This window comes from Leopardus geoffroyi, chromosome B4, assembly GCF_018350155.1.
Source record: "Leopardus geoffroyi isolate Oge1 chromosome B4, O.geoffroyi_Oge1_pat1.0, whole genome shotgun sequence".
Lineage (NCBI taxonomy): Eukaryota > Metazoa > Chordata > Mammalia > Carnivora > Felidae > Leopardus > Leopardus geoffroyi.
Window position 1 is genome coordinate 40586159 of NC_059341.1, and position 25668 is coordinate 40611826.

At 41.6% G+C, this 25668-nt stretch overlaps 1 protein-coding gene across 4 annotated transcripts in view; it reads right to left on the bottom strand.

The window, feature by feature from the left end:
* Nucleotides 1–25668, bottom strand: part of ANO2 (anoctamin 2) — a 340087-nt gene that overhangs the window by 159978 nt on the left and 154441 nt on the right. For all 4 annotated transcript variants that reach the window (XM_045467167.1, XM_045467165.1, XM_045467166.1 and 1 more), the window contains one exon: nucleotides 3082–3216. In XM_045467167.1, the coding sequence (XP_045323123.1) occupies nucleotides 3082–3216 (135 nt within the window). The remainder of the gene's footprint in view (nucleotides 1–3081; nucleotides 3217–25668) is intronic.

Genomic DNA, 25668 nt, shown 5'->3' on the forward strand with positions numbered 1-25668 from the left:
ATAGTTACATGAGACACAACCAGTGGGGTGAACAGGATGAAGGATACAGTGGGTCCTTTGTACTATCTTCCTATTAATCTATAATGTTTTCAAAATAAAACATTTTTTAAATGATACATAGATAATAAATTCCAGGCTTAATGTCAAAATACTCTAAAGTAATCCCAGGAATTACTTCTGCAAGTTTTTAATCATTCTTAGGAGTAGCTGACAGACACAGATCCCAGAAGAGTATGAATTTGTTTAGATTCAGTATTGGGACTTAAAGACTATCCTTTTGTTGATTGAGAGTGGTATTTCATGAGTTTTCATCAAGCCCAAAGAGCTTGGATTTCTGATGGATACACAATTATGATTAAAGAGCAGTTCTTTTAAAAAATTCTTCATAATTTGTTTTCATTTACATCTTCCTTATTTATCACACCCCACCTTAAGTATGCAAAACCAATAACCAAAATTTCAATTTTGTAACAGTCAATTTCAAACTTTTGGACTGTGACCTACAGCTTAAAAAAAAATCTTTTAATCAGATTCCAGTATACAAATACATACTCTCTCCCCTATAAACATACTTAGATAACTAAATAAAATCTCATAAAACAATACCTGTACTTCCTTCTTATGATGAATACTAATATTATATTTCACTCTACTCTATCCTGTCTTTTTCTGGTTCACTTAAAACATAGCCATTCAACTGATTCTTTAATCCACTAGTGGGTTGTTATACATAGTTTCTGAAACATTACACACTCTTACAGGTAATAAGATACACCTGCAGTGATAACAATGATCTTTTACATGACTATATACCTGCATATATACAAGCACATGTGTATAGATATATATTTTTCAGCATGTGTAGACCATGATAATTTCCAGCTAAAATGGTCACTGTCTCATATATTCCCAGATGGGCAACCAGGGCAAAGGTTCTAAAACCCAACATTAACCAGGACGCTGGATGCCCACCCCCCTTCTCCTACACTGGCATCGGCTCTCTATGCACAGTATGGAGTTTTCCAGTTTGGATCAATCTGAGGTCCAGCTCTCTAGGGATCAAACTCAGTAAAGGGAAACATGGGAGCCATGTTTCCTGAGAAAGCACCAGGCAAGGCCAGCTGAAGCTACTTGGCTACCAAGGAAGATATAAGCCCTCTGGGGGACTTCACATCTTAGTGGAAAAAGCAAAGATGGGAGCAGGAGGCAGCAGAGGTCAAACTGCAACCCTGACAATTATTAGTTGTTGAAGTTGGACAAGTTAGGTGACCATACGTAGCATCAGATGAAAATAATAACAGTTTACAACCATTGATCTCTACAGGATCAAAAAAACTAATACATGACAACCACCCAGCACCATGCCTGGCACAAGGTAGGCATCTAGTAAGTATCCATTCTCCCCTTGTGCTCCATGGCCTGAAGAAAGCAGAACCTCTGCTATGTATCTCGTGTGACAAAGGTCCCAGAACTCCCAGTCAAGAGCGCCAGACAGTTGGTCCTGGAGTTTTACACACAAAAATATCCGAACCCTTGTCTCTTACCTCAAGGTATTTTGCTTTATTCTAACCACGGGCAATGCCTATTCCAGCTTCCCTAGTTTACAAGACCATTCCTATAGACAGACATGGTGGAAAGAAGAGCTAGCTGGTTCCTGCCATTGGTGAAACCTTTTCCTCAAAGGAGCACAGCTCTTGGCCCTTCCTCCAGAATGGCCACTACTTCCTCCAACTACAGTAGACACCCACAGTCTGCCCAGTGTCCTCATCCACCTGGCTACTGAGGGAACATCCTGCTGGTACAGTGTGATCCCGGCCCACAGCCACGATTGCTGGCCCAGGGCCCTCTGCCTAACCCAAAGTGAGCCAACAGGCCTTTTTCATTCAGGACCAATCAAGTAGAAAGCTCTAAGTTGTAACACCCATGAGCTATTAGTAGGACTGTTTACATCCAATGGAGAAAATCTGTAGTGAAACAAATATGAGAAAGAACCAGAGACAGGAGATAAACAGGAGTCCCTATTTCCATTGTCTCTTAGGCTAGCCACATGCCTGCCACTACGTTCCCCCGACACACCCCAGAACCCTTATGATAAATTCGTTTTGTTGTTGTTGTGTTTTTTTTTTTTTTTTTGCTTCAGCTAGTTCATGTTGCATGTCTATCACTTGCAACTGAAAAAGTATTAAAATACACTAACCCACTAACTATGCTTCGCTTTTCAAGGACAGTGCTGCAGATGGCAAGAGATTTAAATTTGAAATATAAGTGTCTCTCGTGTCGCTTGTACTTTATTTCCACAGACGTTGACCCTTTCAACAACTATTTATTGATATTCTACTATGTGCCAAACATTGTCTCCTTGAATCCTCACAACAACATCATGAGGTACAAGTTATTACCACCATTTACAGCCAAGGGAAGGAAGACTCAGGGAGTGAACTACCCAGTCCTACAGCTAATACGTAATGCTGTCCATCCTAAAGAATGCTATTTTTAAGTGCTTATATTCTTTGTAGTCTCTCTTTTCACCAGAAGGACCAGCCTTTATTCTATCTTTGGCTGTCCAAGAGCCTTACCATGGGGCCTATCACCTGCAGTTTCCAACTTCCTGAACCAGAGGCTGAGCCCTCCTTTCCAGAACTGCCTGCTTCCATGGTCAGCCTCACAGTGTTTGATCATATAAACATGCAATCGCCACCCAACACTGCTCAACATCTCCTGACTTGGGTCTTTATAGAAAACCAGAGAAAAGAATAAGTCACGAAGTTGAGGGGGAAACGCATTTCTCAGGCATGATTTTTTTTCATCAGGTATAATTCATTTGCCCATATCAGACTTAGGCCCTGGAGAAGAGCTTAAGTAGGAGAGAAAGGGAGCCACCCCAGCACAGCTCTGAAGCCATTCCCAGACTCTGTAGTTCCCAGATCTGTCTCTGGAGGGAAGTTGCATGTGCGGTAAGGGGAGGAGAGAATAGAGGGTAAGGACTTTGGAAAGAAGCGTGTGAAATGTACTCGCAACTGGGATGAATCGCCAAACTACTGCCATGTGGGAACTGAGCCCTCTTCTTTAAAACCGTCTCACCTGGGAATATCTTCTTCGATTGTTGCACATCCATAAAGAAACACGATCACCCCGATTACAGAAGATGGGATGAGGAATGATGTATATAATCCCAGCCAGGCAAAATACAGTCCAATTTTTTCTCCAAAATACTTTCTGTAAAAGAAAGAAAATCGCAACACATAGTAAGAACACCATATACATTCCACATTTCTGTTTGTTCTAAACCTGACAACGGGTTGGCATAAAGGAAAAGAGATGGAAGTTAGATAGCGAAACAGGGACCTCGGCACAAAGATCAACGGGTCTCTTCTGATATGAATTACATTCCCTTGGAATCACACACACACACACACACACACACACACACACACACACACCTGCCCTGGCTATTCCTGTGCCATAGCTGCAGGAAGGAATCCAGCCCTAACAGCAAGCTGAGAATATGCCGTAAGTTTTGGCATCTTTACCAGACAAACATGAAGGACACATCATCATCTCATAAGTACTGCAACCCACAAAAAAAACCACACCTTTTCAGAACTTGCTTATATGAACAAAACACACAAAGTATATAGTTGGGCATGTATACTTGTGTACACAAACCATAAAACCCATAGAAAAAGGACTAGATGCATTTTGGTAAAATATTAACAGTGGTTTCTTTAGCTGACAGGATGATGGGTGGTTTTTTATTTATTTTTCATCATTCTGCATTTTAAAAAAATTTTTTTAACATTTATTCATTTTTTGAGAGACAGAGCATGAGTGGGGGAGGGGCAGAGAGAGACAGGGTGACACAGAATCCGAAGCAGGCTCCAGGCTCCGAGCTGTCAGCACAGAGCCCAATGTGGGGCTCGAACCCACAAACTGTGAGATCATGACCTGAGCCGAAGTCTGACGCTTAACCGACTGAGCCACCCAGGCACCCCTTATCATTCTGCATTTTTAAACTTCTTTGTTAATGAATTATTTTCATTAAAAAAATCCTTTTAAAGAGAAAATTAACCAGCCATTATCTTTTTTATCCCCATTCAGGAATGTAGTAAATTATCACACCAAGTCTCTAAAAAGGGATTTTTTTTTCCTTTAAACAAATATTGGTTATGGATACCTGATGAGAAAACTACAAGTAGATTTTACTTCTTGAGAGCCTCTGACATAAAACTCAGGAGGGACAAGGGAGGGCAGCCCAGGCTTTGATGTGAGAACGAAAGAACAACAACAGAGAACAGAATCTATTTCTCTACTACCAGAGGTGCTGACTGCGAGGAAATGGGACTTCCACCCTAATGGCAAGAGAAATCTGGATAATCTGTGACATCAAACTTCCCTTGAAGTTTCCACCAGGGAGTGGAAGCTGCAAGGTAATCGTGTGAACTGAATTGAAAAAACAAAAGCAAAAACAACAACGACAAGCCCCTCCCAGGAAAGATGGGACATGTGAACACTTTCAGATTTGGCAGAGCATGGGAAGAAAAGGCAGACACCATAAAAGTGGGCACAAAGAAATAGATAAAAATTTTTAAACCTTAAAGGTTGAGTATAGGTTAGCATGACATGTTAGAAAAATGGCAGCTCTAGACACAAGAGGACTTTGCGCTCACTCATAAGATCCTAGCCAAGGACCGCCACTCGGTACTCAGGACGACAGTATCGGGCAAGGTCAGAAACTGGAAAGGGCCTCCTTAGTTGCAGAGAGGCATGAAAGCACACCATCTCCCAGGACCATCTCTTATTCAAATCACTGAGTGACAAGGATCAGCAGTCTGCAGTGAGGGAGGGGCAGGAGAGAGACCCCTCTGCGACAAAGGACTGCTGACAGCTGACGGTGGAAAGGGGACAATGAGGACAAACTGTCAGCACTTCCAGGGCCCACATGAAGCACATGGTAATAGCATCCCACTGCTGAAGGAATGTGAAGCCTGTCGTATGCTGCAGATGACTCTCACAACAACAAAATCCAAGCCATGCCCAACCTCTGACTAGGTTGACTCTGCTCCCCTCACGACAGAAGAGGTATAAGCCCATTTCAGTTTTTCTTATTTCTTTTAGGTTTATTTATTTTTTTTGAGAGAGAAATGGAGAGACAGAGAGCACGCAAGAACACACAGGCGGGGGAAGAGCAGAGAGAGTGAAGGAGAGTCCCAAGCAAGGCTCCCTGCTGTCACCACAGAGTCCGACATGGGGCTAGATCTCACAAACCATGAGATCATGACCTGAACTGAAATCAGGAGTCAGCTGTTTAATCAACTGAGCAACCCAGCTGCCCCAAGTCCATTTCTAGGTGTAAATACCACTTACCTCAGTTTCTGTGTCCTTTCATACACAATGTTCAGAAAATTCAATAAAAAAAAAAAATCCTGAGTTACATAAAAAATTAAACACTCACTGTCAAGAAATTAGGAAATCAACAAAACCAAAGTTGCTCTAGATGCCAGAATTATTAGGGACTTTAAAGTAATTATAATTCATTTTTTAAGGAAGAATCTAATGCAAAAGATAGGCAACATGCATGAGAAAATTGGGAACTCCCATAGAGAGACGAAAATACAAAAATGCAGGGGCGCCTGGGTGGCGCAGTCGGTTAAGCGTCCGACTTCAGCCAGGTCACGATCTCGCGGTCCGTGAGTTCGAGCCCCGCGTCGGGCTCTGGGCTGATGGCTCAGAGCCTGGAGCCTGTTTCCGATTCTGTGTCTCCCTCTCTCTCTGCCCCTCCCCCGTTCATGCTCTGTCTCTCTCTGTCCCAAAAATAAATAAACGTTGAAAAAAAAAATTAAAAAAAAAAAAAAAGAAAATACAAAAATGCAAAATGGAATTGCTAGAGGAAAAAAAAAAGCAATAATGGATATCACATATGAGAAACATCTTTATTAGAGTGCCTTAGCAGGAGACTAAGCACAGCTTAGGAAAAAATGAATAATTCTGAATATAAGTCAACAAATATTATCCAAACTAAGACACAAAGAGAAAGAAAAGAAGAAAAATATAGCAATCAAGAGCCATAGGATAATATCCTAGGGTCTATCATATGTAACTGAAGTCCCAGAAAGACAAAGAGAAAGAGACAGAAGAAACACTTGAATGGATTATGGCTAAAAAAATTTTCCAAAATTAATCGAAAACAATAAAACACAGATCCAAGAACTCCAGAGAACCCCAAGCAGAATAAATATAAAAACAAAAACAGAAACCCACATAGCTAGACAATATCATAATCAAACTTCTGAAAAACAAAGATAGAAAATCTTTAATTAAGCTGGGGTGAGGGTGAGGGTGAGGTGGGGAGGGTATTATATGCAAAGGAACAAAGATAAGATTTACAGTCAATTTCTTGGCAGAAACTATGCAAGCCAGAAGAATAGAGTGTCAACCTTAAAATATGGAAATTAAAAAAAAACAGTCAAAGCAGAATACAGAATATTATGTGACATAGTGCTTCCATGGGGGATAAAACTAGTTCTTTGGAAGCCAAAACTATCTTAGGTAGCTTTCAGGTGGTTTTTAGGTCTCCAAAGGGCCACAGTACATAAACAGATACATAGTATATACATGGTATTAAAATTTCATGTAGCAATAATGGAATAAAGGCAGAGAAACACTGATACCAAGCAAAAATAGTGATAATGTCTTATGGAGTTTATAACGTATGTAGGAATAAGATAATAATAGCACAAAAGACAGGAGAGAAGAAACCAAGATATACTGTTGGAAGGCCCATACCCTGTGTTTGAAAGGGTATAATATTATTACTTTTTAAAAATTTATCGTCAAGTTAGCTAACATACAGTGTATACAGTGTGCTCCTGGTTTTGGGGGTAGATACCCGTGATTCATCACTTCTATACAACACCCAGTGCTCATCCCAACAATTGGGATGACTCCTCAATGACTATCACCTGTTCCCCCCACCGCCATCAACCCTCAGTTTGTTCTCTGCATTCAAGAGTCTCCTATGGTTTGCATCCCTCTATGTTTGAAACTATTTTTTCCCCATCCCTTCCCCCATGGTCTTCCGTTAAGTTTCTGAAGTTCCACATATGAGTGAAAACATGTGAGATCTGTCTTTCTCTGACTAACTTATGTCACTTAGCATAATATCCTCCAGTTCCATCCACTTTGCCACAAATGGCAGGATTTCATTCTTTCTCATTGCCAAGTAATATTCCATTGTATATATAAACCACATCTTTTTTTTTCAATATATGAAATTTATTGTCATATACAATTTATTCCACACGACACCCAGTGCTCATCCCAAAAGGTGCCCTCCTCAATACCCATCACCCACCCTCCCCGCCCTCCCATCCCCCATCAACCCTCAGTTTGTTCTCAGTTTTTACGAGTCTCTTATGCTTTGGCTCTCTCCCACTCTAACCTCTTCTTTTTTTCCTTCCCCTCCCCCATGGGTTTCTGTTAAGTTTCTCAGGATCCACATAAGCGTGAAAACATATGGTATCTGTCTTTCTCTGTATGGCTTATTTCACTTAGCATCACACTCTCCAGTTCCAGCCACGTTGCTACAAAGGGCCATATTTCGTTCTTTCTCATTGCCCTGTAGTACTCCATTGTGTATATAAACCACAATGTCTTTATCCATTCATCAGTTGATGGACATTTAGGCTCTTTCCATAATTTGGCTATTGTTGAGAGTGCTGCTATAAACATTGGGGTACAAGTGCCCCTATGCATCAGTACTCCTGTATCCCTTGGGTAAATTCCTAGCAGTGCTATTGCTGGGTCATAGGGTAGGTCTATTTTTAATTTTCTGAGGAACCTCCACACTGTTTTCCAGAGCTGCTGCACCAATTTGCATTCCCACCAACAGTGCAAGAGGGTTCCCGTTTCTCCACATCCTCTCCAGCATCTATAGTCTCCTGATTTGTTCATTTTGGCCACTCTGACTGGCGTGAGGTGATATCTGAGTGTGGTTTTGATTTGTATTTCCCTGATAAGGAGCGACGTTGAGCATCTTTTCATGTGCCTGTTGGCCATCCGGATGTCTTCTTTAGAGAAGTGTCTATTCATGTTTTCTGCCCATTTCTTCACTGGGTTATTTTTTTTTCGGGTGTGGAGTTTGGTGAGGTCTTTATAGATTTTGGATACTAGCCCTTTGTCCGATATGTCATTTGCAAATATCTTTTCCCATTCCGTTGGTTGCCTTTCAGTTTTGTTGGTTGTTTCCTTTGCTGTGCAGGAGTTTTTATCTTCATAAGGTCCCAGTAATTCATTTTTGCTTTTAATTCCCTTGCCTTTGGGGATGTGTCGAGTAAGAGATTGCTACGGCTGAGGTCAGAGAGGTCTTTTCCTGCTTTCTCCTCTAGGGTTTTGATGATAAACCACATCTTCTTTCTCCATTCATCAGTTGATGGACATTTGGGCTCTTTCCATAATTTGGCTATTGTTGATAGTGCTGCTATAAACATTGGGGTACATACGCCCCTATGAATCAGTACTCCTGTATCCTTTGATAAATTCCTACTAGCACTATTGCTGGGTTGTAGGGTAGCTCTATTTTTAATTTTTTGAGGAACCTCCACACTGTTTTCCAGAGTGACTACACCAGTTTGCATTCCCTCCAACAGTGCAAGAGGGTTCCCATTTGTCCACATCCTCACCAACATCTGTTGTTTCCTGAGTTGTTAATTTTAGCTACAAAGCTGTAATCATCAAGACAGTACAGTACTGGCACAAGAACAGACGCATAGATTAATGTAATAGAATAGAGAACCCAGAATTGGATCCACAAATGTATGGCCAACTAATCTTTGACAAAGCAGGAAAGAGTATGCAATGGAAAAAAGACGGTCTCTTTAGCAAATGGTGCTGGGAGAACTGGAGAGCAACATGCAGAAGAATGAAACTGGATCACTTTCTTATGCCATACACAAAAATAAACTCAAAATGGATGAAAAACCTAAATGTGAGACAGGAAACCATCAAAACTGTAAAGGAGAAAACAGGCAACAACTTCTTTCACCTCAGCCACAGCAATTTCTTGCTCAACACATCTCTAAAGGCAAGGGAAATAAAAGCAAACTGAACTACTGGGACTTCATCAAGATAAAAAGCTTCTGTACTACAAAGGAAACAATTAACAAAATTAAAAGGCAACTGACGGAATGGGAGAAGATATTTGCAAATGACATATCAGATAAAGGGTTGGTATCCAAAATCCATAAAGAACTTAGCAAACTCAACACCCAAAAATCAAATAATCCAGTAAAGAAATGGGCAGAATACATGAATAGACACTTTTCCAAAGAAGACATCCAGATGCCAACAGACACATGAAAAGATGCTCAACATCACTCATCATCAGTGAAATGGTATAATATTATTTTAAGGTAGAATGTGATAAATTAAAGATGTTTTCTGGTAAACCCTGGAGAAACCACTAAATTTTTAGGATAGGTATAATTAATAGGCCAAAATGGGAGATGAAATGAAATCATAAAATATATTCATTTGCAAAGAAGGCATGAAAAGAGGAAAAACAGAAATAAACTACAGACAAAACAAATAAAAAACAAAGATGGTAAGATGGTAATTTTAAAATATAGATACATTAATAACACTAAATGTAAATGTATAAGAAAACTACTTTAATTATAAAGGCATATATAGAAGAAAAAGTAAATGAAAAAAGACATACCATGCAAACATGAATCAAAAGGAAGCTGGGACACATAAAGAAGACTTCAGAAAAAAGAACATTACTTGGGATAAAGAGGGGCATCAATTAATGATACTGTGGTCAATTCATTAAGAAGGCCTAATAATCCTAAATGCATACAGTAAAATGCATACATCAGCTACATATATCAAAATACATACAATAAAAACCAATAGAACTAAAAGGATGAATCAACAAATTTTCAAGTATAAATTGGAGATGTTAACACTTCTCTCTCAAGTAATGGAGAGAAAACTAGACATAAAATCAGTAAAAATATAGATGTCACTACACACTAACTTGACTTGACAGTCCACTAAGCAGCAGAAAATACATTCGTTTCAATACACATTCACCAAGATAGTCCATATTCTGAGTCATAAGGCTAATCCAACAAATTTAAAAGGATTGAAGTAATGAAAATTTTATTCCCTGACCACAATTAAGTTAAACTTTTTAGTTGATTTTTGTCAACAGCAGCAAGATATCTGAAAATAACCACAAATACTTGGAAATTAAACAGCACCCTTCTAAATAAACCAAAGAAGGGACAAAGAAGAAATAAAGGGAATTAGAAGGTATTTTCAATTGGGTGAAAAGGAAAACACAACATATCAAAAATTGTGGGACGCTGTTACAGAAATACTTTGAATTTATAGCAATTAATACTTGTATTAACATAAGAAATCTCTGAATCAAAATCATCTAAGCTTGCACTTCAACTAGAAAAAGAAGAACAAATTCAATCCAAAGCAAGAAGAAGAAAATAAATAATAAAGCAGGGAACAGAGGTCAGTGAGGAAGAAAGCAGAAAACCAATAGAGAAAGTCAATGAGGGGCGCCTGGGTGGCGCAGTCGGTTAAGCGTCCGACTTCAGCCAGGTAGCGATCTCACGGTCCGTGAGTTCGAGCCCCGCGTCAGGCTCTGGGCTGATGGCTCAGAGCCTGGAGCCTGTCTCCGATTCTGTGTCTCCCTCTCTCTCTGCCCCTCCCCCTTTCGTGCTCTGTCTCTCTCTGTCCCAAAAATAAATAAACGTTGAAAAAAAAATTAAAAAAAAAAAAAAGAGAAAGTCAATGAAACCAAAAGCTGGTTGTGATAAAATGTTCAGTCATAAAAGTGATAAATGTTCAGTCAGACTAATCAAGAAGGTGAAAGATAAAACACAAATTACCAACATGCGGAATGAAAGAAGGGACATCACTACAGATCCTATTTTCCATGACCATGTGATACTGTTAGCTGCTTCCTCATGGGTGTGCTCATCTTGCCTTCCCCTCCACTTCACACTGCCCACCTCTGGAAGAAGAGTGAGGAACAGAGAAGGCAGGAGGCACATAAGACATAACAAACACAAACTGCCCTAGTGCTCTTGTCTTGATTGTTTGTACGGCCCCACTTTAAATTCTCACGATATCTTTTCCAGGTGAGAAAACTAAAACTCTCTGGATAGATAGACTTGTCCAAGGTCACATGGCTAGTGCAGAGCAAAGCAAGAGCTTGATCCCTTGTCATCTGACCCCTCCATGTCCATTGCTCTTGCCAGGATAACAACAGAAGCCATAGTGACTGAAATTTATTGAGGACTGATTGTTTGCCAAGCTCTGTTCTAAGAGATTCTAAATAATGTCTTATTTTTCAGTCCTCACAACTCTATGAGGTAGTATGCTATTACCCACCAGTTACAGATGAAGAAACTGATACACAGAAAGATTAGCCACATGCGACTAAAAGATTACTCACATGGCTAGTAAGAAAGCAGAGACAAGATTCAAATCCAGTGGGGCTAACTTGAGATTCTAGCTCTTCACCTCCATAGTATACTGACTTTCAGGAAGGACTTAGAGAAGGAAAGGAAATGGTTGGGCAAGGGGACACACCCAGAGAAAACTTGCTGAGTTGGAGAAGGACAATATATAGCTACTTATCCATCCCCCTCCCTTGCCATGTTCTCACTTTTTTTTTTCCAGCTCTGAAGCCAGACCACCACAGCATCCCATCTGAAGCATATTCAGAGACATAAGATTTCCCCAACCACTCTCTTAACCCATATAATCTACAAATCTCTTCTCCTGTTGTTTCCCAAACTTATGCTTAAAAAGCTGATCTGATAAATTAAACCTTACTGGGGTACTTCATCACTTCTTCCAGGAAAGGAATTACATTCCAAGCTTTATGGAAACACAATACCTTCACCCCTTAAAGGAAGGGGTAGGGTATTTTGAGGGGCTCTTCTAACTGTTCTACCTAAGCAATTTACTCCTCTTTTTACCATAAAAACACTGCTGGTCAGAGAGGTGGACAGGAAGCCTGAATACAGAGCCTAGATGCCTGGAAAAGGAAGGTGGGAAGGTCAAAAAGCATTAGGGTAAGAACAGATGGAACAAAAAAGGAAAAAAAATCAATTATGTCATTTAAGGAAAACAGTTAGTAGAGCCAAAACTTCAGATGCCTTCAGAAGCCAGGCAGGAAGCATAAATGTTTGATGCAGACCAGGCATGACCAATCATAGCATCTCCAGTGGAACACTAGAGGGCTTAGGTCTGTCTTCAGGGACCAGTAACTACTCAGCTCCAGCAGTCCAGGGTGACATGTGAGAAAATGGGACCTGAATTGCCAGAACCTAGATTTTTCAAGAAAAGCTGGAAATCTGCATTTCTCCTAATTTTTCAATGTTGGCAACTAACTCAACTGGAAAAAAAATGTGCGGGTCAACCAAAAATATCCAAGGACTGGACAATATCTATGGGATTATCATCTGGTGCCCCCTCTGGTAGAGCAGAGATCCCAGAGCAGGGGCTTGGAGTGGGGAGAGCTGGGCATGAGTGTGCCTTCTTCTGCTTCCTAATTTGGGAAAGTCTTCCACTTCTCTAAGCTTAATTTTATTTCCATTTAAAATACGTTAGTGTGAAAATGAAATGAGTAAGGTATAGGAAGACATGGTGAGCAAGTAATAAATGTTACCTATTGTTGATGATGTTATTCTAAAAGTCCACGTGGTCTACTACATTAAAATGAAAAACTTCTCTTCATCAATGGTACTATTAAGCAAGTAAAGAGACAGGCCAAGGAATAGGGAAACAAAATATTTGTATACATTTATACGACAATAGACTTGTATCCGGAATACATAAAGAATAGATCAATATGAATTAGGAATCCAATAGAAAAATGAGAAAAAGACTTTAAGGAACATTTCATTAAAAAGATACCTAACTGACCAATAAACATGAAAAGGTACTCAACTTCCCTAATGATCAGATTATTGGGGAAATGAAAATGAAATCACAATGCAATACCTCTACCCAGTCAAGAGAATGGTAAAAATGAAAAAGAGGGGAAATACCAAGTTTTGGCCAAATGTGGAGAAACCAAAATGCTCACGCAGTGCAGGTAGGATATACACAGGTGGATCCACTTGGGAAAACTGCTTGGCAGCATCTACTACAGTGGGGCATGGGCATCCCCAGTGATGCAGTAACTCTTCTAAGTATATGCTCAACAGAAGTGCAAGCGTGTGCACTGAGAGACCCATACAAGACTCACTATTTATAATAGCCCCAAGCTGGAAACCACCCTAATGCCTATAAGGAATAAAATGGATAAATATGTTGTGATATACTTGCACAATGGAATATTATGCTGCAGTGAGAATGAACACATTACAAAGAACATGCAACCATATGGATAAATGTCATCAATACAACAGTGAACAAAAGAGGCCACATACTGAAGAATATATATACTTTATTATTCTATTTATATAAAGTTGAAAAACAAAATAACGGTGCTAGAAGTCCATATAGTAGTGTAATCATATTTTTCTTTGATCTGGGTACTGGTTGTATGGGTGGGTTCAGTTTGCAAAAATTCAACAAATTATATTTATTATATATGCACACCTTTCTATAGGTATATTATACTTCGATTTTAAAATGGTTTCATTTTTTTATTTTATTTTAATTTTTTTTTAACATTTATTCCTTTTTGAGAGACAGAGAGAGACAGAGTGCAAGTGGGGGTAGGGGCAGAGAGAGAGGGAGACACAGAATCCAAAGCAGGCTCCAGGATCCGAGCTGTCAGCATGGAGCCTGATGCGGGGCTCGAACCCACAAACCGTGAGATCATGACCTGAGCTGAAGTCGGAGGCTTAACCGACTGAGCCACCCAGGCGACCCTAAAAATGGTTTCATTTTTAAATTTTTTATTAATGTTTTTATCTGAGTGTAGTTGATACACAATGTTACATTAGTTCCAAGCATATAATATAGTGATTCAATAAGTTAAAACATGCTATGCTCACCAAAGTGCAGCTACCCTCTGTCGCCACACCATGCTATTACAATACCATTGGCTATATTTCTTATGCTGAGCCTTTTATACCTGTGAATTATTTATTCCATAACTGGAAGTCTGTACTTCCCATTCCCCTTCACCCATTTTACCCATGCTCCCCTCTGGCAACCATCAGTTCATTCTCTTTGTTTATTCATTTTGTTTTGTTTTGTTTTGTTTTTAGATTCCACATATGGGTGAAATCATATGGCATTTGTCTTTCTTGGTCTGACTTATTTTCCTTAGCACAGTACCCGTTAGGTCCATCCATGTTGTTGCAAATGGCAAAATCTCATGCTTTTCAGTGGCTGTGTAATGTTCCATTATATACAATACCATATCTTCCTATCCATTCACACCTATCAATGGACTCTTAGGTTGCTTCCATATCTTGGCTATTGTAAATAATGCTGCAAAAACACAGGGGTGCATGTATCTTTTTGAATGAGTATTTTCATTTTCTTTGGGTAATTACCTAGTAATGGAGTTACTGGATCATTTGGTATTTCTATTACTAATTTTTTGAGGAACCTCCATAGTGTTTTCCACAGTGGCTGCACTAGTTTGCATTCCAACCAACAGTGCGTGAGGATTCCTTTTTCTCCACATCTTTGCAACAACACTTATTTCTTGTCTTTTTGATTGTAGCCATTCTGACAGGTGTGAGGTGGTATCTCATCGTGGTTTTGATTTGCATTTCCCTGATGATTAATGCTGCTGAGCATCTTTTTATGTGTCTGTTGGCCATCTGTATATCTTCTTTGGAAAAATGTCTATTCAGGCCCTCTGCCCATTTTTTAATCAGGTATTTATTTTTTTGGTGTTGTCTTTGGTCTTTATACATTTTGGATACTAACCCTTTATCAGATGTGTCATTGGCAGATACCTTCTCTAGTTGTCGACTGTTTCCTTCACTTTGCAAAACCTTTTTATTTTTATGTAGTTCCAATAGTTTATTTTTGTTTTTGTTTCCCTTGCCTTAGGAAACATATTTAGAAAAATGTTGCTATGGACAATGTCAGAGAAATTACTGCCCGTGCTCTCTTCTAGGATTTTTATGGTTGCAGGTCTCACATTTAGGTCTTTTATGCATTTTGAGTTTATGTATGGTGTTAGAAAGTGGTCTAGTTTCATTCTTTCCAGTTTTCCCAGCACCATTTATTGAAGAGACTCTCTTTTCCTCATTGTATATTCTTGCCTCCTTTTTCATAGATTAATTGACCATATAATCACTGGTCTATTTCTGGGCTCTCTACTCTGTTCAGGTGATCTATGTGTCTATTTTTGTGTCTGTACCATATTGTTTTAGTTACTACAGCTTTGTAGTATATATTGAGATCTGGAATTATGATACCTCCAGCTTTGTTTTCTTTCTCAAGACCAAAAGGATCATTCACCACAATCAAATGGAATTTATTCCAAGGATGCAAGGATGGTTCAATATTTGCAAATCAATCAACATGAATCATCACATCAACAAAATGAAGGATAAAAATCCTATGATCATCTCAGTAGATGCAGAAAAAGAATCTGACAAAATATCAACATTAATTCATGATAAAAACTCTCAACAAAGTAGGGTTAGAGGGAACCTACCTCAACATAATAAGGACCACATATGAAAAATCCACAGCTAACATCTTAATAGAAAAAAACCAGAGCTTTTCCTCTAAGATGAGGAAGAAGATAAGGATATTCATCATAATCTCTTTTATTAAACACAGTACTGGAAGTCCTCACCACACCCATCAGACAAGAAAAAGAAATCAGAGGTACCCATATGGGTAAACAAGTTGTTAACCTGTCACTATTTGCAGATGACATGATACTATATAGAGAAAACCCTAAAGACTCTACCAAAAAATCTACTAGAAATAATAAGTGAATTCAGTAAAGTTTCAGGATACTAAATTAATACCCAGAAATTAGTAGCACTTTTATACACTAATAACAAAGTAGCAGAAACAGAAATTAAGAAAACAATTCCATTTACAATTATACCCAAAAAAATAAAATATCCAAACATAAACTTAACCAAAGAGGTAAAAGACCAGTACTCCAAAAACTATACAACACTGATTAAAGAAACTGGAAGAAGACGTCACAAACAAATAGGAAGATATTACACGCTCATGGACTGGATGAATCAATATTGTTAAAATGCCCATATTACCCAAAGCAATCTATAGATTGGAAGCAATCCCTATAAAAATACCAACAGCATTTTTCACAAAACTAGAACAAATAATACTAAAGTTTGTATGGAACCACAAAAGACCCCAAATAGCCAAAGCAATCTGAAAATGGTTTTAAAAAGACACCACATGTCCTATAATCTGCAGGCCAATAGATTCCCTGAAGATCATTTTGTCCATTCTCTTGCCTTCAAGCCAGACAGCATTTAATCCACATCTGGTGTATGTATCATTCAGGCCCAGTCTATCACCAGACCTGAACAGGGAGTTCTCACCTTAGTGAAGCAAAAAGGCCAGGCTAACAAAGACAAGGCTTCCAGAACCAGGCTGCCAGCCCTGAAATGCAAGGTTGGCATTCGGCGGGGCAGCCCAAGGCAGTGATGGGGTTGAATGCTGCTTGTGTCATTCCCAAGCGATCGGATCCGAAGCGGAGCAGACATGCCAGCAGGGCATGTTTCGGGGGAGCCAGCCCTGTCAGCCAGAGGGAGCGAATTCTGCTCTCAACTGCTGCCAAGCCCACATCAGCCTGACAGCATGGCAAAAGCACAGCACCTTCCTTCCTGGTCTTACGAAAAGCTCAGGCTTTCCCAGCCCCTCAGGAGACAGACTGTGGGCAGGTGCTGGGATGCCAAAGAGAAAGTTTGGAGCCTTTAATTAGAGTTCACAATGGCTGGTTCTTTGGAAAATAGCCTGGAAATTCCCAGCTACAGAAGGAGCCAGGCAAGCCAGCAAAGGCCTTTCCTTGGTGAAACTACGAGATTGGGCCAATTACCAATGCCCCTTTCCTGTATCTTCAGCTCTTGGAAATCATAGCTGATAAGGGGTCAGCACTGGGAGCAAGAGGAGAAATGCAGCATTTATTCAGCATGTACCATATGCCAAGCTCTTGGTTAAGTGCTTTATACACAGTATCTCATTTAATGCCTACAAAACCTTACAAGGCAAGCTAAAAACTAGTGTTGGAATTAAGGTTAGATTCAGATGAACAAAAACAGTGAAAGATGACTTGGTTTGGTCAGGTTTTTAAAAAGTCTTTCTTGGGATAATATTCATTCAAGTCAAGGTTCAAGCTCCCTGTCAGAATGGTCTTGCCCAACTCAAAGAGTTTCCCCACCTTTACAAGGTAGTATACAGGTAAGGAGGAAGTAGGTGCATCCTTAGGATGTAAGAGGGGAGGGGACTTCTGGCCAGAAGGCTGTCCGCTGGGAATTTCCTGGTCTAGACCTTGGAGCCCTGCCCTGGTCCCCGCTTCTCAGTAGCTGAGCTGGGCTGGATTGGCTCCCAGTATTGAGTGGGCATCCACCAAGGGGTGGCCAGGCCAGCATGGTCCTACTGGGGCATCCACCCCAGGCTTCCTCTTCCTTGTCCCCACTACAGCCTCTTCAAGTCAGCTGGTTCATGAGAAGCTCTGGATACCCCAGACTCTATTTGTGGTCTGTGGGATGAAGGGGGTGCTATTTCAGGCTCAGCTATCCCGAGTCAGCTGCCCTGGCAGCAGCATGAACACTGGCCCCATGCTGGATGCTGGGCTTCTCTAAAGGACTTGTAATTTCCTAAGACCGCACTCTAAGACAGGAGGTGCAAACCCCGGGCACTAGGATTCACCCCCAAAATATCCAGGTGCTTGCTTCCTCTTGCTTCCACCTCCCTCTCCTACTCCAGAATAGTTTGACCCTAGGGAGGCACCAGAATAATGACCTCTCAACTCCTACTCTCCTACATCTTTCTATTTCTTTCTTACAATGGACTTCTTTCATTGGAAAAGCTGGTTTTCCCTTTCTGTCTGTTGGGAATTTCCCCATGTCTTATCCCCTCCACGCCTCACCACAATCCTAGGGAGTACTGCCCCACCCCCTGCAGCTGGGAGAGGTGGGGGTGGGTAGAAGAAAGGTTGCTGGAAAAGCAACCCAAGACGAGAATCTATATCAAAAGAGATTTCAAACATTGTCTATACAGATATACATTATACTCATTAAAGATTGGGCTTATCAGTTTCTTTTCTTAGGACCCACGATCCTAAGACCTGAAGTACATGGTGCTTCTCTCCAGGGAGTACAGACATACCTGTGAGAAAGAGACCACCATCACAGGACATAGGTTCTCCAGGCCTCTCGCCCATCCCACCTCCCAGCTTCTGCCTCCTGATCACTAGCCTGGCAATCCAGGGCCTGAACCCATCCCCGGGTGGAGTGGGAGGGGGGTGTCCCACTGTTGGGGAACTGCAGCTGGATTGTCACCCATCTACCATAGCCGAAAGCAGGAGCCAGGCTGCCTCTGGCTCTGGGAGGCACAGGCCAGCACACACAGTAGGTCGCTCCTCCAATCAACAATGGAGGGCCAGGAGGCTCTCAGTGCTTAGCCGTCCCAGAGAGGTCAAGAGAAGACCTCCTTCTGAAAAGAACATTTTGCAGATATGGGGCAAATTCAGAAAGGAGAGTGAAGAATGGGCTAGGCTTCAGGGCTGTAAAAACCGGGCTTGGCTCAAGTCCTGACATTAAGAGACAACACAGATGCCAGCTAATGGGATGGGAGCACTTCAGAAGTTCCAGAGGGGAAAAAATACTCCTTGGAATCAGAGCACCCTAAGTCCATGACACTCTCCTGTGCCACTTCTGTCAATTGTCTCCCTCTCCCCTCCAAGTCCTCTGTTTGAAAACGTTTCCAAATAAAGAACTGCTGTATGAAGCAAGGGAAGCTGCAGGCCCAGGCCCAGGACTCAGAATTGGCTGGGCTGAAGTGGCCCATCACAGGCCCCTCAAGCAGCAGGTGTGTCCAGAGGTACAAACAGAACAGAAGACCAGGGAGGGCCAGGGACCACAAGATGGAGATGCCAAGCCCAGGGTCAAATAGAGAAGGGAGGTTCAGGTGACGGTAAGTTAGACAGATAAAAAAATCAGGGCTAGGAAAGTGAGTTAAAGTAGGAAAAACAAGGCAGCAAAAACCAAGCTCCAAAGCCAGAGCACTGGCAGGATCTTCTCCAGAACCCAGGAGAAATACTGAAGGCAAGTTCTGATCCTGGCTCTTTCCACACATTTGTGGATTCCCTTCAGCAGCTGGATAGACCTCTGTTAACAGCCATGTCTCCCCAGCCAAAAGGAGAAACAGATCACAAAGTAAAATAAAATACCTCCATCTCTAATTGTCCACTTCATTTCAGGTACTGTGTGGAATGCTTTCATCGCATTCTCCCTTATGTTCCTCACAAGAACCTGGTGAGGGAATACAGGGCTTGGCAAAAATGGTGTCCTTGTATGAATGAAAAGGTTCCTTCCTCTGGGAATACACAGCCCACATCAGGGCACAAGGCGTGGAAAGAGAGCATGGTGTGGATCCCAGACCCCACTCACACTCTCAGCCAGGGACCTATGGGCAAGGCACAAAATTCACAAGTCTGTGTGCAGTCCTAGAAGTACGCATTATATCCCCATCTAATAGATGACGGGATGGGTATTTAAATGTTAAACACCTCACTCAAGTGCATGAAGCCATTAGGTCGTGGAGCCAATATTCAAACTCTAATCCACTGATTAGGTCCAAAAACCCCTGATTTCTACTACCACACTAATATCACAAAGCAGGGAGGAGTGCCTTTCAGGAAGCCCTTCCAATAGTTAACAGCAATGGCTATAGATTCCTAATGACCCTAAAATAGTCAAGAAGCCTCATTCCCCAGTTGTGCGATTTGTCCCCAGTTCATGAGATGGAACTACAGAAAAAAGCAAAATGATTGATATTCTCCCAGCTTGTCGGTTTCCAATCCCACAGTTCCACCAGCTAACCTGACACTTCCCCATGGTGGCTAATAAGAGTCTTGAAGTCAATGCACCCAAAGTGCAACTCTTGGTTTCTCTACCTCTCCCACCACTCTTCAACTGTCCTCCCCAGTCTTCCTCATTTGGAGACACAGAACCACAATCCAGGTGCCCAGGACAACACATGGAAGGAAGATCACGGACTCTGTTCACCACACTCCACATCCAATCCATCAGCAGACCCTGCAGACTGTCCTTTCAAAAACCCACCAAATCCAACCATATCTCGCCATTTCCACCACTCACACCCTGGCCTCACTTCGGTAGTCTCTCTCCTGAGTCACTTCCACCCATGCCCTGAAATCTCTTCACTACATAAAAGGCAGAAGAACCCGTTTAAACATCTCTCAGATTCATTATTCTTCTGCTCAAGGTAATTGTATGACTTCATATCACATGTACAATAAAACCTGAAATTGTTTTCGTGACCTGCAGGGTCCTATCTGATCTGGCCCCAACCCCCTCACCCCCTTGAAACAAGTCCAACTTCATGTTTTCCTGCTGCCCCTCCTCTTTGGCTTTGCTCCAGTTCACTCACCCCCTTTTGCTCCTCAAGCACACCACATCTGCTCCCAACTCAGGGTCTTTGCTACGGTTGTGCCCTTGGCCTGGGACACCCCTCCCTCAGACTTTCTCATACTCGCTTCCTCAGAAAGGCCTTCTGTGACACACCCATCCCAAATGTCACCCACTCTCTGGCCTTGCTTCATTTTTTTTCATGACACTTCTCATTACCCAACATTATGTGCTAAGTTTATTGGTGTCTTTGTCCATCTCTGCTGCTAGAATGTAAGCTTCACAAGAGCAGAGACATTTTCTGTCCCATTCGCTATTGTTCCCTAGTGCCTGGAATGTGTCTGGCACACAGCAGTGGCTTAATAAGCATTTGATTAGTGGATGAGTAACTCCTCACAATAACCCCTCAGAGTGGTTACTAGGCCTATCCCTCAGCATGAACTGAGTATGGCTCTGAGAACTGAGAGACTTGTGTCGTCACATAGCTAACAAGAGAAGAATCTGGACTCCAGCCCAGGGATGCCTGATCTCAAGCCTATGCTGTGCCCATAGCATGTATCCCTTCAGGAATGGAACAGATGATAGTGCAGACTGGACTCTCCTGGTTTACTAAGTATTATGAGTTATCTTCTATTAAAAAAAGAAACTGGGGCGCCTGGGTGGCTCAGTCGGTTAAGCGTCCGACTTCAGCTCAGGTCATGATCTCACAGTCTGTGAGTTCGAGCCCCGCGTCAGGCTCTGTGCTGATAGCTCAGAGCCTGGAGCCTGCTTCTAATTCTGTGTCTTCCTCTCACTCTGACCCTCCCCTATTCATGCTCTGTCTCTCTCTGTCTCAAAAATAAATAAATGTTAAAAAAAATTAAAAAGAAAAAAAACTGAAAGGAACCCTAAGGCTCATCTGAAACAGAATTCTCCACTCAAAGGCTTACAAAACCCTGCAGCCCTTCCCCCAGAAGCACATTCACATTGGAGAAGCCAGTGATAGCATCTGTTCCAATTTCTATTTGTAAAAAGGTAATATATAAAATGATTATACAGACTTTTTCTGTTTATTAATGAGCAGCATGAGAGCCTCCAAGACACATCAGATGGTGATTAGAGACACACACTCGTGCACAGACCCCCCAGTTAGCACCTGGTGGTTTTGACCATTCTACATTGTTTGCATTTTCACTCTTAAATATAGTTTATTTCTTACCCACAACCAATCTTTTAAAAAAAGATGGAAACATGAAGGATACCAATCTGGAAATATAACACATTAATGCAGAACAGGAAAATGGCAAGAAAGAAGTCAATAAATTTGCCTCTAGGTGATATTCACACAGATCCATAGATTGCATGCCAAAATTATTAATATGACATAAGATACCCTTATTGCCAAAACTCAATGTTAAAAGGTTGGAGGAGCTATTGTATCCAATTATATTTAATTGGCTTTTCATTTATTGAGGGTTAAAGAATGTCCCCAACTACCGTGTGTCATCTGCAGAGAACTCCTTGTAAATGTAACCTAAGACTTTCTCTTGTAGCTCTTAATTTGGGAATGAAGAATATACATTAAATGTTGAACTCAAAATGCAGATATACCAAATTTCAAGTCAGAAAAGTGTTTTTCTATTTGGGAGCTTTAATATGATGATAAGTTCTAATCTAAGTTTTTACATACATCATTACCCAAACCAAGGATGACATACTCTGCTACTTAAAAATGTATTTGTTGGGACATGTCTTTCTTTTCTTGCATAATTTAATGTGATAATATATACAGTATGTGCTACCTCTGTCGAAAAAAAGGATAGACTTGCCTTTATGTATAATGAATACTATAAAAGATGAGATGTAATGAATTGTATAGTACAGTACCCATTAATATTTATTTGAAATAAACTACTTTTTCTTAGAATCATTTCTTCATCATATTCCACATAATTTTGACTTAAAAACAATTCCTAGGGGGAGCCTGGGTGGCTCAGTCGGTTGAGCGACTGACTTCGGCTCAGGTCATGATCTCACGGTTTGTGAGTTCGAGCCCTGAGTCGGGCTCTGTGCTGACAGCTCAGAGCCTGGAGCCTGCTTCTGATTCTGTGTCTCCCTCTCTCTCTGTCCCTCCCCACTCATGCTCTGTCTCTCTCTGTCTCAGAAATAAATAAACAAAAAAATTTTTAAACAATTCCTAGGGGCTGCTATGAAGGTGGTCCGTGCAGAGCCACACACCTACCCTCTACCCACCCAGCTCCACAGGGTCTGTGTCCCACGAGGGTGACCTCAGGGGAGAGAGTCAAGCAGGTCCCCTGGCTCCCTGGCTTCTGGGTTGGCCAGTGGGAGGCATCAGCAGGAAATCAAAGGGTAGGGGAATGGGTTGGCCATGGGGCCACAGCATCCAGCAGGGGCCTCGCCTGCACAGTGGCTTCAGCCACAGCCCACCTCTCTGCGTTCTGCGACCACAGCCCCCTCCTGCCCCTTTGGGCCTAGAGGTACTAACAGCTCCCCACTATTGCTGATCAACCCCTAGGGTGCCTTCCCATCCTTTCTGGATTTCCTTTAATCAATCACATTTGAGCATGCCACCTCTTTCCTAAATAAATATAAGGTTCAACAGTCAAAAAAAGCACATGATGAGAGTTAGAGGTTGCTGATCTGTTACAATCCTCTCCTTTTACAGATTAGGGAACAGAGGCTAAAGGATCTCACCAGACTTGTCCTAAAGCCCTGCCAAAAACAAGCCAGAGCCACAATCAGAGACCAGAATTTGACACAGGAGTGATAGAGACCATATAATGTATGGCTATGAGAAGAGCCATGAGTTCATACATATGAATTGCTTGAAACAGCACCTGAGCAGAGTAGATACTCAGAACTGTCAGCTAGCATCATCATCATCACCATCATCGTCGTCATGCACCAATTCCCAATCCAGTTCAGAAAAAGGGGACATGGACTTAAAAATACACAATCCTTTCAGCATAAGGATCCTAAAATCAATCCTACTTTGTAGATGGAGAAACCAAAGCCCCAAAAGGTTCTGTCCAAGGCAAGACCCCTGCCACCTTCAGTATGAATGAGAAAGACGTGCCAAGGCTCGTGACTTGGTGGTGGCATGGAGTGAATTCCAGCCCCCTAATACTCCCTTGACCAGATGCCCTGTTCAGCTCTGCACAGCTGTCCCAGAATGGCCCCGCTTCAAGGTCCCCCAGCAAGCAGCTGTCACTGTTAAATGAAAATGACCTTCATCTCACTGAGTGGTTACAAATATCCACTGAGGCAGCATAGGAAACGTGCTTTCAGAATTCTAAAGCAGAGGGTTCCAGCACAAATTACCATGGCTTCCTTACTCCACATTCTTCCAAAAAGAAAAGGGGCCAGGGATTAGAATAAGAAGAGGCTGAGGAGCTGTTCTGACTTCACTATTCCATAATGTGTGGGGGTGGCAGAAAAAAAAATAAGCCTTTATTCCCGTATGACAAAAAATCATTCTTCAGTGTTCTTCAATATTCTCAAGGGGGAAAGAAAGACCAGCGCTATGATGTGTAACAACCATGCCAAGAAACCTGTTATATTTCATGTTGAAAGGTTGATGAAAAGAAGGTCTTGATTCAAAGCACAGTTTTACTGCAAGTTTATGGGCAATGTTGGTATTGATGTTTTTAAAGAACACCTGCTAGCATGGTGGGACCCCCAGAAAAAGCTCAGTTAGAGAGCCCAGCCCGCCCAAACTATGTCTGCTCTTCACCGAGACACAGGCAGCCCACATTCTTCCCTCAGTGTTCATCCATGTGAAAACCTAACTGGAATCTGGCTTTTTCTTTCTGGTTCAAGGTGCATTTCCCATCTTAAAGATAACTCTGTTTGGGACACCTGGGTGGCTCAGTCAGTTAAGGGTCCAACTCTTGATTTTGGCTCAGGTCACAATCTCATCATTAGGGATTAAGCCCTGTGTCGGGCTCCATGCTGAGCATGGAGCCTGCTCAGGATTCTCTCTCTCCCTTTCTCTCTGCCTCTCCCCAATGCTCACACTCTCTCAAAATAAATAAACTTAAAAAAAAAAAAAGATAACCCTGTTTGTTCTGCCATTGGGCACTACACCTCTTCTTGGTGATGTCTTTTTTTCCCAAATTTGTTCCCGTCTCATCCACCGGGAAAGGAAGAAAAAGAACATGAATTAAGCACCTACACTGCTTTTTACATACATAGGTAAGTTAGTCCTCACCCTATGAGTTAGAAATTATCCCCCAATTTGCAGATAAGGAAAACAAGCCTCAAAGGAGTCAAATCCCATGCCCCAGATCCACACCCAGTTAGCTACACACCTGAATTTCCAACTGAAATCTATTTTAACAGTCTTTGATCCTTCCTACTGCCCCACTGTGCCAATTCCAAACCCCCTCTTTCCACTGCTAATCATACCTGCCTCCTCTACCACTAGAATATGATTAATGGATAAGAGAATAGAATCATATTCTCTCTCTCTCTCTCTCTCTCTCTCTCTCTCTCTCACACACACACACACACACACACACACACACACACAGATCCTACCAAACAGGAACAATCTCCATTGTCTCATCTTGACCCAGAAGATCACCACATGCCCATATGAGTCATGTTAAAAACTATGGAAGAATAAAAATTAAAAACCTCCTAATTGTTTTTCCAACAGTTAAAATGCATTGTCCTGAGCTCCATAAATTTTTTCTCTAATAGTTTCCCAAATAGTTTTCTCCCTCTAATCTCTCCACGGTGCACCTCCCTGGTCTCTGACAATGTACACTCCCTAAGCTCAGAAGTCCTTCCCAGCTAGTGCCCTTCCCAGTACCTACTGCAGCCTTTGGTGCGGTAAGCAGTAAATGACAGTAATGAACACAGCAGCATGGGCTCAACAACTAGAAATAAACTAACAACATCTAAACCCCATCCTCACATATAGTGGTTGGGGGTAAAGATGCCTAGACGTTCCAAGACTTCAAGGGAGACGATCAGAATATCCTCCCCCAATCCAATTATTCCTTACTCAGGCCCCACACTGGCAATGAGCACTATTGGCAGACACAGGTCTTCAGACCTCACCTACATTCTA